The sequence below is a fragment of the Tursiops truncatus genome, chromosome 6 (genome assembly GCF_011762595.2).
Source record: "Tursiops truncatus isolate mTurTru1 chromosome 6, mTurTru1.mat.Y, whole genome shotgun sequence".
Classification (NCBI taxonomy): domain Eukaryota; kingdom Metazoa; phylum Chordata; class Mammalia; order Artiodactyla; family Delphinidae; genus Tursiops; species Tursiops truncatus.
The window spans coordinates 83608426-83627197 of NC_047039.1; the positions used below are offsets into that span (position 1 = coordinate 83608426).

General features: G+C 41.3%; 1 protein-coding gene across 1 annotated transcript in view; it reads left to right on the top strand.

Moving 5' to 3' along the window:
• NR4A3 (nuclear receptor subfamily 4 group A member 3) overlaps window positions 1-17939 on the top strand; it is a 39773-nt gene extending 21834 nt beyond the window's left edge. Inside the window, exons 7-8 of the mRNA XM_033858341.2 lie at window positions 1808-1986; window positions 14670-17939. Coding sequence (XP_033714232.1) covers window positions 1808-1986; window positions 14670-14917 — 427 coding nt within the window. The 3' untranslated portion in view covers window positions 14918-17939. The remainder of the gene's footprint in view (window positions 1-1807; window positions 1987-14669) is intronic.
• Window positions 17940-18772: the final 833 nt, after the last annotated feature.

The following is an 18772-nucleotide window of genomic DNA, read 5'->3' on the forward strand; positions in this document are numbered from 1 at the left end:
AAGTTGCTGTTCTCATACACCAGATGGGGTGCTGAAGAGTTCCCACAGCTTCTCAACCCCCAGTGTTTACTCCAAGAGAATAGCTTCTGGGTCAAAAGATTTGGTTCAACTTATGACACTCAATGACACCAAACACAAAGAGGAACTGATTTTTCTAAAAGCTAGAACCTGGGATCTAAGCTTCTCTCTTAAAGTCCACATTAGCATTTTAAATTTCATCTTCCTTCCTTCCTTTTAGTTATATATTTATAGGAGATGGTACCAACATGTTACCAATTTTATAGGAAAAATCATCACCTTTCCCCTCTTTGTCTTCCCTACCACCCCCTCCCCAGTTTCATACCATACTACCAGAAACTCTCACTTAAAGTGCAAATTCCCATGCCTCGTTCCCAGCTATTTCGGATTGGATCTACCTTGAAGGAAGTCCAGAAATCTGCATTTTTAAGTCATGCTCCAGCGATTCTCATGCCGGTGTTCTGAGGTCTGGGTTTTAAACCCTGAGGGTGAATCATTCGCTCCCGTGCCTCCCTCTGTGGAGGGATCTGTGGGAGAGACTGAGGTGGAGTTACTACCAGACTGCCAGTGGTTAGCATAGTTACAGTCCTGTGTGTGCAGGAGCCACGCTGAGCCAGCAATGTGACTACCATCTATTAGGCAGGCAGCAAAGGATTAAGTGGGTGATAAGCTCCATGAGAGCAGGCATCATAGAGGCCCTATTTACCAGGTGTTCTCCAGTGTCTGGCTAAGGAACGGCACAGGCTTTGTGCTCAGGAAATACTTCCTGAGTGAATGAACGAATAAAGCTGTTCATCCAAGAAGCACAATTAAAGAGACATTAACTTGTTAATGAAGAAGGCCAAGAGAGAGAAATATGTGGCAAGAGATTTGAAAATTAAAGGAATTTATGCGTAAGGTAAGGACCACCTAGAATTCAGAATTAGTTACACCTAACACTCATTGGCCTCTTGTATACCAGGCATTGTGCATGAGCTTTCAAATCCTTTATTTCATTCAATTCCCACAACATTCTTTGGAGGTAGCAATTATAATTCCTGTTTGATAGATAAGGAAGAGGAAACTCAGAAAGATTAAAGGAGTGCCCAAGGCCCCACAGCGAAGTGGTGCTCACTAGAAGTTCCAGGGCACCTTTCATTAGAAAAGAATGGGATGGCTATGGACATAATATAAACTATCTGGATGGGTTGAGAAGCAACCCTCTACAGCCCCACTGTCTAAAGCAGAGAATGTAATACAAAATAAGGACTCTTTTTATTTTAGACCACTGTTAGTTTGTCATTGATTTCTGGCGCTTGCAGGAACTTGGTGTTTTTAGAGTCTGCACAATGGAATTTTAGTGTCTAGCCTCGGGCCTTATCAGTTTTTGACATTTAAGGACAGGAAAGGGAAGTTGAAGGAGCGAAGTGCGAAGGAGCACTGAAGGGAACAGTCTCGTGTTCACTGCAGAGAGTACTGGGCACTGGGCTTCACTCCCACCATCCATGAGTCCCAGGATGAGCCAGCAACTGCTTGTAGCCATAAGAGAGCAGACGCCCTACCCTGAGCATCCCCAGGGCTGAGGCTCCCCAGGGAAGTCAGCAGGCACCTGGTGGTGGTTGTTTATCCCAGGAGCACAGTCTTGTTCATGGAGGGCGTCTGGGCAGGTTTCACAGCACCACGCTGGGTTTTGGACGCTGCCCCAAGACTGTGTGGGTGCCTGTGTGTTATGATGTTATCCCACTGGACAGACTGAACAGACCTATTTAATGTGTCTCTGTCCCTCACCCACCACGACTTTCTCTCGTAGGTCAAACACTGCTGAAGATAAGTTTGTATTCTGCAATGGACTTGTCCTGCATCGACTTCAGTGCCTTCGTGGATTTGGGGAGTGGCTCGACTCCATTAAAGACTTTTCTTTAAGTTTGCAGAGCCTGAACCTTGATATCCAAGCCTTAGCCTGCCTGTCAGCACTGAGCATGATCACAGGTAAGCACCACCCTGCCGTGACTTGAAGGGACTGTGTCCCCCTCTCTCTCCTTTCCTGGCTTATGGTAGATTCTGGCTTTGGCTGTCACACACACAAGAAATTAGGAAACTGATTGCCACTATGCTGAAATCTGCTGTTTACCCTAGTTTAAAACAAGAGACAGGGACTTCCGTGGTGGCGCAGTGGTTAAGAATCCGCCTGCTAATGCAGGGAACAAGGGTTCGAGCCCTGGTCCGGGAAGATCCCACATGCCGCGGAGCAACTAAGCCCATGCGCCACAACTACTGAGCCTTGCGTTCTAGACCCACGAGTCACAACTACCGAAGCCCATGCGCCTAGAGCCTGTGCTCCGCAACAAGAGAAAGCCCGTGCACAACAATGAAGACCCAATGCAGCCAAAAATTAATTAATTAATTAATTTAAAAAAAAACAAGAGACATACACCTGCAACTTATTGTCATGAACTTCCAGGAAAGAGGATTCCCAGTCTATTTGGTTATTGTCAACAAACCCAATATATGAAAATCTAAGTTTCCACAGGACCTCTGTGGGCAGTTGGACTCGCTGCTTCAGGGTTATTTTTACAGGGAGTTTTGAAGGAAGATTACCTTAACCAGCCTGTTCCTGTGGGGCAGAGGGGCAAGTCTTCCCCTTTCCCCAGCCCTTGGCTAGTAACCCAAAGTAAAACCAAAGAACTGCACGCACATAAAATACACCTTTATTTATTTACAGCTTTATTTAGCAAGTTTGATTGGCAGAGGACTGAGGAAAATGGATATTCATATAAAGCAAAAATGGTTTAACTCAACGATTTTGAAGGGTTAATAGCAGAAGCCTAAAATATATTCAACTTCTTTGTTATGCCGTTCTCCCCCTATGTGTCTCTCCCTCTCTATCCTTCGGGAGATAAAGGATTCCAAGGCAGAATGAGAGAGAAAGAGAAAGGCACAGTGGGTAAGAGAGGGGATACCATCTCCCTGTGGCTGCTGGAGGCCGCAGGCCCCAGCTCCCCTTTGCCCCTTTACCCTTTCAGAGTTTCCTGTTCGATCTCATCCTTCTTGATCAAACAGGGGCCTGGTGAGACAGTGACAGTAGATGGAGGCCCCAGAAGAGGCTAGCCAGACCAGGGGTACACCTCCCATCCTTTTCGTCAGACCCAAGTACGGGCTAGGCCGTTGGACTGAGGATTAAATTTCAGATTCTTGCTACACTCTTGGCCGTGGAAAACATGTTTTTCAGGCAGGTGATGAGTTTCACAGAGGACCAGATGCATCCTGTGGCACAGATGGGCCTTCTTTCTGATGCATTGTCTATATGCACCTTCTTGGGACATCTGTTAGCTAAAGTGAGATGTGTCTGAGTACCTTAAGAGGCTAAGCTGGTTCATCATTTAATGGTTTACGTGAAGGTCAAGAAGAGTAAAAGCATGCGCCGTGGGAGGAATAGGACACTAGCATGTTCCCTTAGTATTCCAAGTGGAACCTGACTCCTCCTGGTCTTTGATGCTAGATGAGAAACTCCCTTCTTTTGTGAGGGTTCCAGAGACTTCCAAGGGAGCCATTAACAAAACAAAAAGAAACTCTGTCTCCAAGAGTATGGATTTGATTAAGGGGGCTTTCAAATGGCAACGTAAGGGAGCACCTGAAGAAAATAAACCCATTTAAGGCACAGACATATTTCTCCAGCAGTACTGAAATGAAATTGGCTCAAAGGCTACCTTTCAACTAAAGCTCTTCAGTTCAATTTTAAAACCATTCACCTCTTCCTAGGACAGTTAAACCTTCAAAACTAGAAAGTATGAAATTTAGTTAATTTAGAAAAACAGACACAAAAAGTAGAGCCAACCTTTGCTTTCCGTGAATAAAGCCAGCACATTGCCATGTCTCTATGGAAATGGGTTTTGAGTCTAGTATATCAACAAGTGTCCCCTGATCTAGGTACTCTGCTGCAAGTCAGTGGGCTTTCAGAGATGATCACACACATCCCTAGAGGAGATAGAAGATGCAAAAGAATCCATGTGATACAAGGTGCTGAGTGCTGTGGTGGGGATGTGAGAGTGGGTACAAAGTGCTAAGAGACCCATGGTAGGGGGTGGTCTTCTCAAAAGAGGTAACATAAAAGAGTCTAAAAAAAGAGTGGATATATGTGTATGTATAACCGATTTGCTTCGCTCTACACCTGAAACTAACACAACACTGTAAATCAACTATACTCCAATAAAAATTTTTTAAAAAGAAGTAAATATGTCCAAACCAGGGGAAAAAAAAAAGAGGTAATGTGAGCTGGTCTTTGATAAAAGCTTAGGATGTCTCCAGGCTAAAATGGAAGGAGTGAGAATTCTAGGCATAAATAAAAATGTGCTAAAGCCATTGAAAATATGGCTGCCACACGTTTCAGGAAGGAAATGTGTAAAAAAATAGTGATGGGAAATGAGACCGGTGTGATAGGTTAGGGTGGGGCAGGGCATGAAGAAGCTTTTACACTTAGGTGAGAAGATTGGGGGTTATCTTGAGAGCAGTGGGGGATCCACAGAGATGAGCGTCATGGCCAGGCTTGCATTTTAGAAAGGTCTACCCTGACGGCTGGTTTTGAGCACAGATTTTAGCAGGAAAGAGACTAAGAGGGAAAAGGCCAGTCCAGGTGTGAGAGTTGTGGTTTAAGAGGAGGGCCCGAGGCCTACATCTTTTTTTGTTTTACCCTTTAAGTAGAAATTAATAGACAACAGTGAGGTCACAGCATGCGGGTGGGTGCCAGGCAATCCCAACCTGGAGAGATCGGCAGTTCAGTGCACAGAATACAAACTAGGAATTAGGAGAAGGTGGTTGCTAGTCTTGTCTCTGCCTCCAGTTTACTGTGTGTCCGGCAGTTATATGCTCATCCACTGCCTATCTATGTAGAGGCATGCTCAGGGAGGAAGCAGTTTGGCATGGCAGAAATTGCAAGGATTTTGGAGACCACCATCCCCAGGTTAGAATCTGGGATCGCGTATTTAATAAGTACGTACTATTGAGAAATGCATTTCTCTGAACTTCAGTTCCCCCATCTGTAAAATGGGGGGAATAATATCTATTGCCTCTGGTGGCAGTAAGGATTACAGAAAATTAGGTTTGTGATGTAGCTAAACTGGATTCAGAATAAGCACTCTTATCCACTTATCCACTATCCACTTATCCACTTATCCACTACCCTGGAGGGATGGTAACAGGGACTCCCTCAAATGAGGCACACGCCTGCCCCTTCTGCAAACCCTAGGTGGTCCAAAATCAAACTCAGTGTCATGAGGAATCAGGTGGTGGCCTTAGAAGCAGTGTGTTTGGTGAATATCTCTTTGGATGCTTGAGAGAGGCTCAAAGAAGGACAGCGATATTAAAGGAATTCAGCTGCAGTTACTGGGCACTTACAATGGGCCCGGTCCTTGATGGGCTGTATCCAGATCCTGTGCTCAGTCCTGCAGCCTGTGCAGAGCTGGGTGTTACAGGTGCTGTGGTTATAACACACAAGAAAAAGAAGGCCTCTTCTCTCATTTCTGGATCTCGCAGAACTCTCTTTGTGATTTGCTGGTTCGGAGGGGGTTTGAAATGTGTGAAAGCATCAGGAAATGGCAGCAAAGGCAATGCCTGAGCAACAGCAGTGCACATTGTTGTGGATATTAATTTTCATTTGAATATGGCCTACCCTGAAATCTTGACTTCTAAATAAGCTCCATTGACCATAAAGGGTGCTTGTCAAATATCAGTTGGGCTATTGACAGCAGAAAATTCATCCCAAAATCTTCTGCTCCAAACCACACAGAACTCATGAAAAGGAAATGGGGTCTTAAACATTTAACCAGTCTTGCTTTCCAGGAAGGTTCTGAGAATCTGGACAATATTGGTAGTTTGTACAAACATGACTTTGTTTCCTAATTCTTTTTTTTCCTCTTCCTCCACCTCTCTTTATGTGCCCTGGTGAAAAACTAGGTGGTGAGGTGGGGCAGGAAATGGTTTCTTTCAGATCACTCTCCTTTCGCACAGTGAAAGGGAATTCCCCACAGTTGTGGTTGTCAAGTGTTTTTAGGTCCCCAGTTCATCTACCCTTTTCCAGTGACATATTCCTGACATAGCAGTAATGGAAATGCTTTGCTTCTGATGGAATATCAATGAGGTGGTATCTAGTTGCAGTTAATTATGTATAACAAGTAAGAAGCCCCCCAAATAGAAAGTTAGTGTGGAATTACTATATTATAAGTATCCATTCACTGAGTAAATACTGAAGACCTACTATATGTGGGGCATGGTGGCAGTCCCTAGGGATGCAAAGATGAGTCATGTGTGAATTCTGCTGTCAGAAAGTGTATGGTCTGCTAGGAAGTCATATATGATGATGATGTAGTGAACTCAGTGTGTGGTGGTGAGTGCTCAGGTCCTTAAAAGTGCAGGGGAAGTTCAGACTACTGCTAGCACTTTGCAGGTGAAGAAAAGTGGAGGTGCTGGTCATGAATAGCTTCCCAAGGAGGTGGTATCAAGAAATGAGACCATTTAGAGGAAGGACATTCCAGACGGAGGAAACAGCATAGCAAGGGCATGGCAGCGGAACACTTCAACACATTTTGGGGAAAAGCAAGTAGGGTGGAGTTGCATTATGTATCTTTTAAATCCTATATATAATCTCAGTAGAAAGAACAGAAACATTAAAAGAGTACAAGTTATTACATTTGATGATTTTATGTCTTTGAATGAGCGTGAGAGAGAAGACATGAATCCACTGTAGGCCATGGTCTCTCTGCTTCTGGTGGTGAGAGCTGAGAGTGTGTCCTGCACTTTGGGGAAATGTAAAGAATTTTCAGGAGAAAATATTGATTCTATGTAATATTTATCTTATGGCCTAGAATTATGACCTAACCTCAGAGTAAAATGCATTTCCCATATAGTAAAAAGGGAAATAATTTTGGAAAGGCAATTTTGGACCAGATGGTGGAGGGAACTTGAGTGCCCAAATGCCATTTTGCAAAACACTACACTAAAAGAATGTTCCCCGTGGCTTTCTTTCCCTACTCATGTCTTCCGTCAGGTAGAAAATGCTCTTTTCTTTCTGTAGTCTTTTTCTTTGTCTTATTGGAACATGAATTCTGAGACTGAGGAGGAGGCAGAAAGCAATGAAACAGTGACATGGCAGAACCTGGCAGGTGGCTGACCCTGCCACACCCTCTACCACCTGTCTTCCCAGAGCTCCACTGTTCTCTCTAAATGGTTACCTGGTTACTCTGTTTTTATATCACATATAGCCATCGGCTACATTGCAAGGAAAACTAAGTGTAAAACTTGGCAGGGCCATACTGTTTTTTTTAAAAGGTAGTGGAGAAAGGTTATCATGAGGTTTGGAGATTGGAGAGCTGAGTTCAAGTCTTCACCCTGCTTACTTCCTAGCTCTGCAAGTTTGGGCAAGTTCCTTACCCTCTCTGAATCTCAGTTTTGTCGTTTTTCACAGGGATGATAATGTCTACTTGTAGGTTTCTTGTAAAGATTGAATGAGCTAATGTATACTTTGCAGAAAAAAAGATTAGACAAACCTTTACTATTATTATCCTAAATGGTAGGAGTTTTACTTCCAGGAAGAGCTAGCTGTTCTAAGAATCCATAAAAATGTTGATGCATCCCTACAATTGTTTACGCACATCACATTAAGCAATTTCTTTGTGTCTTTCTTTTCCAGCTAGACCCAGGGTTTCTTGAGGGCAGGGAGAGTCTTATTCATCTTTAAAATTACTTTAGCGTTGAAAGGTGTCTGGCACAAAGCAAATATTGGTTGAATGAATGGGTTAATTGTGAATAGCAGAAAGTTTCCCAAATTAGGAAAATCTGAATTATTTATTTTTAGCCCACCACTTTGTTAGTAGAAAATAGTTAGAATTCCTGAGAACTACCTTATTTCAATTCAGATTGACTCAGTAATATTTAATGAGCATCTTCTATGTGCCAGGCATAAAATCCCTTACCCTCCAAGAGTTTGTGGTCTCCCTGGGGAGACAGACACCTGCTCTAATAGATCAGAGACAGACAGACTGACTGAAAAGCACTATCACAGCCTGAGCACAGGTTGCTGACCGACTTGTGGTTTCCTGATCAGCGTGGGCTCAGTGTCTCTGGGACTGCCTGTCAGTAAAGGATGTTATTATGACATGAGAAGTAGCAGTGAGATGACTTCCCAGAGAAAGAAGTAGAGCTCCGAGCAGGAAGTTCTGTTTGTTAGTTGGTGTTTGAGTTACACACACATCTCTCCCCAGTTGCTCGCCTCTCCTTCTCCTTTGGCTGGACCTGTATTATTGCTGTTGCTGGGTTGGCCTGTGTGGAGACCTGCTCAAAATCAGAAGTTGCTTTTCCTTATTGAGGCTCCTGATGGTATCATCACCCCTTTCCTCATCCCCTGATCCTTGCCGTGAGGAAGAGGATTTGGCATTTCTTGTGTGGGTCTAAGAGGCAGACCTGGAAACTGTAGGAAGGCAAAATTTAGCTCAACATAAGAAAAACTTTCTAAAAGACAGAACTATTTCAAATTGGAATAAGCAGCCATGGACAGTGAGTTCCTGCCTTGGGGAGTGAGGTTTACAAAACAGAGACTAAATGAACGTTAGTTGTAGACTGGGTCAAACATCTTATGGGGACTGGGGTTGACTATAACAGACCTTCTCCAGCTTTCACGTGCATGCAAATCACTGGACATCTTGTTAAACTGAGGATTCTGATTAGGTAGGTCTCTGCAAGGCCTGAGACTCTAACAAGCTCCCAGGTGATGTTGGTGCTGCTGATCTAGGGACCACACTTGGGTAGCAAAGACAAGGGAATCTACTGGTAATTAGGATTCCATGAAATTAACAATAACTACCATTTTATAATACTCAGTGCGAGGCACTGTGCCAAGGCCTCTGCCTGTGTTATCTGTTTAATGTTCTTTAGTAAATAGATTTGGAAGGACCTGAGGTGGGTTACAGCAGAGATGGGAAGCAGAGAGACCAGTCAAAAGCTATTAAAACAACATAGGTAACAGATATTGAAAACCTGGTCCAGAGGCAGTGAGACTGAGAGAAGATAGGTGCAAGGAACATTGCAGAGATAATAATCAGAGTTCTTGCAGTGGATTAAATATGAGCCGGGGAGAAAAATTGTTAGAGATGATTGGGAGAGTGACGGGGAGGATTGTGGAATCATTAGTAGGCCAACTCAGAAGTGGCTGATTTGAAGGAAAGTTGAAGGGAAAGTTGAGCTGGGGATGTGGAAGATACTTGCTAATATTTATTAAGTACTTACTGTATGCCAGGCATTGTTCCAAATACTTCACATGTCCTAATTCATCTAATTTTCACAACGACTCATGAGGCAGGTACCATTATTAGCTCTATTTTATGAATGTGGAAACAGACCCAAAGTCACCCAGCGAATAAGTGATAGAGCAAGGCTTTACATCCAGGAAACCTGGTTCCAAAGCTTCTGATGTGGTAGGTTTTAGAGTTTGTTAAGTTCTTTCCTGTTGTTAGCTTCTTAATAACTCCCAGCTTGCATATTTATTCTGAGCAACCCACCTGTTTAGTATTCATTTAATATAGTTTACGGGTCCCTCCATTAACATATGCACTTAACAGGTATTTATTGGGTATCTCCTATGTAGTAGGCTTGGTGCTGGAGATGCAATGATGAGCAAGTACAGTCTATGCCCCCATGGAGCTTACATTTAATGCAGGAGGAGGCAATTGTCGCAAAAATATCTGATTTCAACCTGATATCATTCAAAGGGAAAAAATAGAGAAAATGCCATAGGAGAACATGATCTAGACTGGGAGTAAAAAGGGAAGCTTCCCTGAAGAATTATTTGATCTGCAATCTAAAGGATGAATAGATGTTAACTAGGTGAAGAGGGAAGAACATGAACACAAACCTAAATAGCTTTATTATTTCACTCAGTCAGTCCCTCCCCCTCTCTCTCCATCGCTCTCTCTCTGTTTCCTCCCTTCTCCCTCCCTTCCTCCCGTCTCTCCTCCTCCCCCCTGCCTGCCTTCCTCTCTCTCCTAGCAGAGATGTCTATGGCCTGGATAGCCAGAATGAACAGGAACCCAGCAGTGTCTTTAGACACTAACTGTCTTTAGTACTAACAGCACGCAGGGTAGGAGTGCGGTCTGTTGTCTGTCTGCTTTGTTCACTGCTCTAACCCCAGTGGCTGTAACATTGCGTGGCACAGAATACATACTCAAATATTTGTGGAAAGAAGCAATTAGTCAATTAGCTAATTACGTACACGGAAAGTAGGAGGGAGTTACAGGGAGGCTGAGTTAATCTCAGGAAGAGGAGGAACATTCTAACAGTGCTCAAGGCAACCAGGTACAATAGAAATATCTCTGGACTTGGTGTGAAGGAAATTAGCCACTGGTTCATTTTGACCAATGGGCAAATCACTTAACTCTCTGTGCCTTAGCCTTCTTACTCATTAAATAAAGATCATCTTTGTCCTGCCTAATTCACAGGGTTATTGTGAGGGTGCAGTAAAATAATCTAGGTAAAAATGTAATGTAAAGTGCTATTAAATATATTTTTACTATCAGGGTGTAATAGTGAACTGCCAGTCCAGCTGGTGCCAGGTACTGTCTTTGTGGTATCTCATAGTGGGAATTCTTGTCTTAGGAGAAAGTTTGAACTAAATAACTCAAATTCTTTCCAATTCATGTATTCTACGGTTATGACATATAAATCCATTATGTAACCATTTCTATAAGTTGTATTTTAAAGTTTTGAGTACATAAAGCTGAGTTAAAATACTGAAGTATTGGCTAAAAATGTTGTAGATCAAAATGCAAAAAATACTGAGAAGTTTGTTTTATTTAGTGGTGGACAAAGATCTTAAGCTGAAATCTGTATATAATTCTCTAGGGAGGGGGAAAATCCGAATGTCTGATTTCCCCTAGAATTTATGAACTCTCTGTATGTCAGCTCTGCAGCCATGTTTACCAAGCTGCAAGATGAAAGGGGGTCCCTCAAACTAAAATGCCAGTGATTGGGGTTTTAAGGAATTTCAAATTACTCGGAAGGTCCCAGACACTTAGTGACTCCCAAGAGATTTGAAAATCTTGCTGACTGCTGGCAGTAGTTTGCCTGGAGACTGAATTTTATCTCAGCCCTTTTGAAGGAGTAAAGAAGCCACAAATCCAGTAGCTGTTCAAAACAACAAAGAAGGTGCCCTTGGCTTCTAACAGGAGTGTCTCTGAATTCCTCAAGGAATTCCAGGCCTAGGCTTGATCCAGCTGGCAGGAGGTATCGATCTCCACTTGAATTCACTGAATAAATAATGGTTGCCATAGTTATCGAGCAGTCACAACTGGTTGGAGAGCAGGGAAAACTCCGAGGCACCTTCTGTGAGTTTGGCCATGAGAAAGTCTGGTTACAAGGTTCCATAATCAACCCACTCCTGAAATCCAGCCCACACATTGCTCAGTTTCTTTATCCTGATAATGAATATGGGATCTTGAATATAGTGCAAGGCATGAGGCACAGAAAGGAAGGGAAAGCTTAAATCAATGGATCGGTATTTTATTCTGGGAAAAGCATCTCTCCCTGCATTATGAACCTAATTTGATATATTTCAGTATTTAATAGAATTTGCTATCAGCAAGATGACTGTCTGATCGTGTTACAGCAACTAGAGGGGTTCTCAGAGGACCAAATCCCAGTTTGTTCTATTTTAACATTGTTTATTATACCAATAGCATTAACCTGGATATTTAAAAGAAAGGAAAAGAATTATCTGACAATCTCATGAATATTTTCACTTTTCTGTTTCCTTTCATCCTTCTCTACATGCAGAAATACTTTTTACATGGATGGAATCACAGCTTAGATACCATTTTATATTCTAATCTTTATTTAATGTGATATTATATATTTTGCCATGTCGCTTCACAGCCTTCATATTTGTCCTTTTTGATGTCTACAGAATCTTCTGTTATGAGAACATACCATTTTTCACTTAACAGTTCCCCTATTCTTCTTCCCTTTATCTTTTTCCATTTTTTAAAATAGGTAATGCTACCCCAAATGTCTTCATGCATATAGTCTTATTCTTCTGTTCAGTGTTTTCTTCAGATAAATTCCCAAGAATGGGATTACTTGGTCAGAGGCTACGAACATTTTATAGCTCTTGAAATTTACTGCCAAATTTGCAGCCAGCTTTTTTGCTTTTGGGGGAAAATAAAACTTTAGGCAGAGCACCATTGCAGTTGAAGTTCACTCTTGAGTGCTTCTTCTGAGACTAAAACAAGGGGACTATGTATTTAGTAAAGATAAACCATAGAGGACAGCTTTGCACCTGGCCTGATTAGTTAATAGCTTCCTAGGGGAAAGCAAAATCCTGCACTGCAAAGCTTGGGAGTCAGGGGACTTTATCTCCTTTGTTTGACCCTGCAGCTGCCAGCCATTTGCCATGTGTCAGGTATTGTCTTAGGGGCTGACTGTGCCACGCATGTAGCACTCTACAGTTGGCAGAACACTTTTATGTAGCATCTTCTTAGCTGAACCTCACAATAAACCATGGAGACGAGCTTTATTATAATCATACTTTTTCTTTCAATTCATTGTGTAATATTTAAGAAACACAGAAAAGAATGAAGAAGACTACAACAAAGACTTGTGTACCTACCACCCTTTAATCTCCATTTTCCTAGGAGGATGTTGAGCCTTAGAGCAATTAGGTCACATGATTAGTAAGTAACAGAACCAAAAATGGAACCCAGGTCTGTCTGACTCCAAGTTCAGTCACCTTTTCTCTATATTATGTTGCATTGAGATGAGAGACCTGTAAGTTACAGCCCACTGAGATGCTGCTGGCAATTTTCATGGTTGTACTTTAATATAATTACAAATATATACAAATGTGCATCAGAGCTGGAAGGGACCTTAGAGGTCATTAAATCCAATCTCTTCCTTTTCATAGGGGCTCTAGAGAGAAAGGCGCTCCCCAAGTCATACACAACTAGCCAAGCTGGAGAAGAATGCAGATCTCCTGGTTCCTGGGCCTCCTTTTATTTAGGGCAAGAGAAAAAAAAAGTGTCTAGATAGTTGCTTCATTTTTCCGATGATTTGGGGAATTAACTTTTCTAACAAAAATATTCCCAACTAAAAAAAAAATTAATGTAGGAAAAATTAAAAACTAGTACTTGATTTCCCATTGGATGGAGATCTTTCATCTCTCAAGAATTATTATTTTACATGTAAATATACCAAGAGATGAAAACTTTGACTAAGATAACAGGGGCCAAGGTCTTCTCTCCTTCTCTTCTCTCAGAAAGAGACTCTGATATCTACATGCTGAGGGAGAGCAAATTGATTTGTACTGGATGTCATGCTTCTTTCTGTTTGCAAGGAGATGCAACATTGCTCTGGAGCAAGAGGACAGAGTCTGCCTCAGGAGACTGGGTTCAAATCCCAGCTTTTAGCAGCTGTGTGACTTTGGGAAAACCATTTAACCTTATTTACAAAATAAGAGATCATAATATTTAACATGGGGATTATTTATATATTATTTTATAAAAATATAAGATACTGGTGTTCATGTCTTGCCACATTATAAAATGCTTGCACCATCTCCTCTGGGCCTCCTCTCTTCTCTTTGACTTTTCCGTCTCCACAGCAGAGGAACGTGTGTTTTGTACCAGGTGTAGGTCAGGTGTAGGTGTGTGCCAGGTGTAGGTCAATAGGAGTATGGGGCTGGGAGAACAAGGAAAAGAAAATCTGGATTCTTCTCCAGCTGGTTAGCATGAAAATACAAGAATGCGCTTTGTATCAGGTCTTGCAGGGCAGCCTTTGCATTAACAAATGGAAATTACAGCCACACTTACCAACCCAGTGTGTCAAGATGGGAACATTTTTTCATTTGCCTGGATGTGTTTCCATTTCACTCTGAAAAAGAGTTGCTTCCTGATGGGGCTTTTGTAAGACCTCAGTCAGATAATGTGTGCAAAATAGTAACCACCCTGTTACTCACTCAATGTGGCTCTGTGACGGGAACTGTGTACTTCATCTGCATTATACGCTCAAGCTGATCCTCCCAGAAACCCTGAATTGGGTATGATTATTATCTTCATTTTATAAGGAAACTGGGGCTCAGAAGTTAAGAGACTTACTCAAGGGGACACAGTGAGTAAGTGACAGGACTGGGATTCAATCCCTGTTGTTGTTTAATACCAAAGGCCATGAACTACCTCTAAGAGGGAGGGCACTTTGACTGTAAAATGCCATCCCAACTGGCAGAACAGGACGCAGGCCTCAGGGATTCAGGGTTTGTTTGTTTGGGTTTTTTTTAAATTTATTTTTGGCTGTGTTGGGTCTTTGTTGCTGCACGCGGGCTTTCTCTCATTGTGTTGAGCAGGGGCTACTCTTCGTTGCGGTGTGTGGGCTTCTCATTGCGGTGGCTTCTCTTGTTGCGGAGCACAGGCTCTAGGTGCGCGGGCTTCAGTAGTTGTGGCACACGGGCTCAGTAGTTGTGGCTCACGGGCTTAGTTACTCCACGGCATGTGGGATCTTCCTGGACCAGGGCTCGAACCTGTGTCCCCGGAATTGGCAGGCAGATTCTTAACCACTGCGCCACCAGGGAAGTCCAGGGATTCCGGGTTTTTTAAGATGTAACTGCCTCCTAAATTTTTCTATCCTTTTCTAACCCTCTGCAGAACGACATGGGTTAAAAGAACCAAAGAGAGTGGAGGAGCTATGCAACAAGATCACAAGCAGCTTAAAAGAGCATCAGAGTAAGGGACAAGCTTTGGAGCCCACTGAGCCCAAGGTCCTACGTGCCCTGGTAGAACTGCGGAAGATCTGCACCCTGGGCCTCCAGCGCATCTTCTACCTGAAGTTGGAAGACTTGGTGTCTCCACCTTCCATCATCGACAAGCTCTTCCTGGATACCCTGCCTTTCTGAACAGGAGCAGCCTGAGCAGGGAGCTGCCTCATCCGCTAGCAGCCGCTTGCTAAGCAGCGGAGGGATGGGTCTGGACACCTACCATTTTCTGTCCTTCCTTAAGAGAAAAAGCAAGCTCCTGTAGAAATGAAAGACTTTTTTTTTTTTTTTTCTGGCACTTTTCCTTACAACTGAAAGCCAGAAAACTTGCAGAGTATTGTGTTGGGGTTGTGTTTTATATTTAGGCTTTGGGGTTGGGGTGTGGCGGGTTATAGTTCGTGAGGGTTTTCTAAGAAATTGCTAACAAAGCACTTTTGGACAATGCTATCCCAGCAGGAAAAAAAAATAATAATAATAACTGTTTTAAAACTCTTTCTGGGGAATACAATTATAGTTGGTTTGTATTTAAAAACAAGAACAACCAAGGGTTGTTTGCCAGGGTAGGATGTGTCTTGAGATTGATCCCTTTAGAGTACACTTCTTGTATCAAGGGTACGTATGTGGTGCAAACAAAGCAGAAATTCCCTCTTCCTAATTTCTTTCTTCCTTATTTTATTTTAACAAATGGTGAAAGATGGAGGATTACCTATAAATCAGACATAGCAAAATGATAATGGCTGTTCGCTTCCATATACAAGTGCAATTTTTAAAGTGCTGTCTTACTAAGTCTTGTTTATTAACTCTCCTTTATTTTATATGGAAATTGAAAGGAGGCAGTCATGTTAGCAAATGACACATGCTAATTTTCCTAGTAGAGGCTTTGTCCACCTGCCCTTTAGAACCCTTCTGAGGTATGGTCCATCCAAGAATTTAGGCCATTCTTGATGGATACAGATCCCTGCCCTGACTGTCCAACTGTCCTAAAGGGGGCTCAGATTATAAGATGGATTGAATACAGCTTTTTTTGTCATGTTCGGTAAATCCAGCCGGAGTTCCCTAAACTTTCTTCAATTATAGAAACTGACTGACACATTCATTCAGAAGGCCCAGGAGCATTCAATGAGTTTTAAGCGTTTGAACCCTAGATGAGAACATGCAAATGAGTAGGAATGGATCATACAGGGTAAGCACCAGGGATAATAAGGTTTTTAAAATATATATAATTTAATTTTTGTTATCGGTTAAAGAGACAATTTTGGAGAAAAAGCAAGTCTTATTATAAAAAAAAAAATAGTGTGAATGTAAGTACTTAGAAAGGATTAGTGGGCTGCGTTTCAACATTCCGTGTTCGTACTCCCTTTTGTATGTTTATACTGTTAATGCCATATTATTATGAGATAATTTGTTGCATAGTGTCCTTATTTGTATAAACATTTGTATGCACGTTGTATTGTAATAGCTTTGCCTGTATTTATTGCAAGACCACCAGCTCCTGGAAGCTGAGTTACAGAATACTTAAATGGGGTGTTCACAGTGAACTTGGATACACCAATTAGAAATTAAATAAACAAATATATATATAAATATAGCAGGTTACATATATATATTTATAATGTGTCTTTTTATTAACCATTTGTACAATAAATGTTACTTCCCATGCGGTTATTTTATGGTTCATTTGCAGTGACTTTTAAGGCAGTACTGTTTAGCACTTTGATATTAAAATTTTGCTTATGTTTTGCTAAATTCAAATAATGTTTGAAGATTTTTAGGTCTAAAAGCCTTTATATTATATACTCTGTATCAAGTCAAAATATCTTTGGCCATTTTGCTAAGAAACAAACTTTGAATGTCAAACTGATGTCACAGTAGTTTTTGTTAGCTTTAAATCATTTTTGCTTTAGTCTTTTTAAAGGAAAAAGAACAAAACTATGCTGTTTATATTGTCATTAAATTATACAATCAAACAAATGCCAAATGAATTGCCTAATTGCTGCAAAGGATAGCCGAGATAGCAAATCATATATGTTTTTTTTCCAAGAGTCATTCTGATATTTGATCATGTATTATGTTTGTGTGAGCTTTTGTGAGAGATTATTATTTTTATATCAAGATGATAGGATCTGGAATGTTAGGATCTTGGAATGTTAGACTTAGAAGGGGCCTGACTTGTCAACTAGTCCACCCACCCTGAAATTCATAGAGGAGAAAACTGGGGCCCAGCAAAGGGCAAAGAGTTACCCAAGTCAGACAGCTGGTAACAGAATCGAGACTAGGACCTAATTCTTCTTTCCATGGTCTTTTTACTTAATTTACTGCACCTATAGGGAAACAGGCTTTTAGAAATAACCACTAATATTTATTTACATTTTACCATGAAAAAGTAGTACTTTTGCAGTAATTTTTTTAGCTTATATGCAGACATAAAAAACATTATTAAATATCAGGAAAGCTAACGTTTCATACAAGGTAGCTTCAGACCAAATTCAAAATGAATTTGGATAAATTAGAAATACTGTGCATACATATAACCCTTTTGTGCACTGTTAGTCTTGGAATGTTAATCCTTGTTTTTTTTGTCATGTCTGTAAAGGAAAAACAAAACAAAACAAAAAAACAGAGCCCTAGAGAAATGCTGTCACTTTTCATTTTTACACCCATCAGATTTAAGGAAAAGACTTTTTAGCCGATATTGATTGGTTGGAAGGAATGAAGGTTTTTAGTGATAGGTCCAGACACTAGTGCTGAAAATAAAGATTATAGCTAGTGTTCTTCTGTCTTCCATAGTTATTACAACTATGAGCGCCCTCCACCAAGTCATCTGTCAATTCAAGTCTCTTTTTTTACCTTAATGTTGACACACAAGTTCATACAGAGTGGATGACCAAACTAGCTCAGATGAGGACAGCAAGAATTAAAGCAGGTGATTCTTCCCTTGTGGGAGAGCTCTCTCAGTGCGAACATGCCTTCTGTGGGCGGAAATCAGGAATCCACCAGCTGTTAATGGAGAGTGCCTTGCTTTCATTTCAGAGAGCAGAGTTTTCCAAAGTTTCTCTGCTCCTCTAACAGCATTGCTCTTTAGTGTGTGTTAACCTGTGTTTGAAAGAAATGCTCTTGTACATTAACGATGTAAAGTTAAATGATTAAATTAAATTACATTTTATCAATGGCTGCTGGTGTGTTGAATAAGCACGCTTCATTTAACAGTATTTTCTTAACCATTTATATAATGGTATTTGCTGTGAACTCTTAAACATATCCCAAATGGATTTTTTAAAAGGCTTACTAATACTGAAAAATTAATAGGCATTCTGAATTGGAAACATATTAAACCTCACTGATTGGGAAGAAAGACATTCTAAATTCAATAACCATTTATTGACTACTTCCTGCAGGCAAAGCACAGTTGGGTGCTTTGAGGAGATACAAACATGCACAGTGTATGAAGTTTTTGCTTTCAACTGTATATAACATAAGTGGAGCTAACAATCTGTTGCCTAAACTTATCATTTAGGGGTATGAAGGATTTATTTCTATATCAAGATGACAGGATATCAGTTGTTTGTGAACCAGAATTTACAAGAATCAGTGAAAGAGTTCGCAAAGATTGATTGGTACTCTCTGCCTTTTTGCTGAAGCCATTACTACTACATTGCTTAGAAACCCCTCTGTGGGCAATGCAAATACAACTTTTATTCAGCTCTACCCCAAACACATATTCCAAGTTAGTACAAATATTTTTTTGTGTGTGCACTGATAGCTCAAAACTAGAAACGTGGGAGCTCTCATGATTTTCTTCATTAGTTCATGCATAAAGTATTTTCTAAGTGCTGTGTGTGGTCTAGGAGCCAAACCCTTCTCCCTGCTTCTTGCCAGTGCCTTCATTTCCTCAACTATAAAATACAGTAAGAAGAGAATGAGAGATACAGCGGAGCACCGTCTTGCATACAAATTCAAATATAGGTGCTTGGCCCAAAGGGAAAAAAGAAAGGGGGA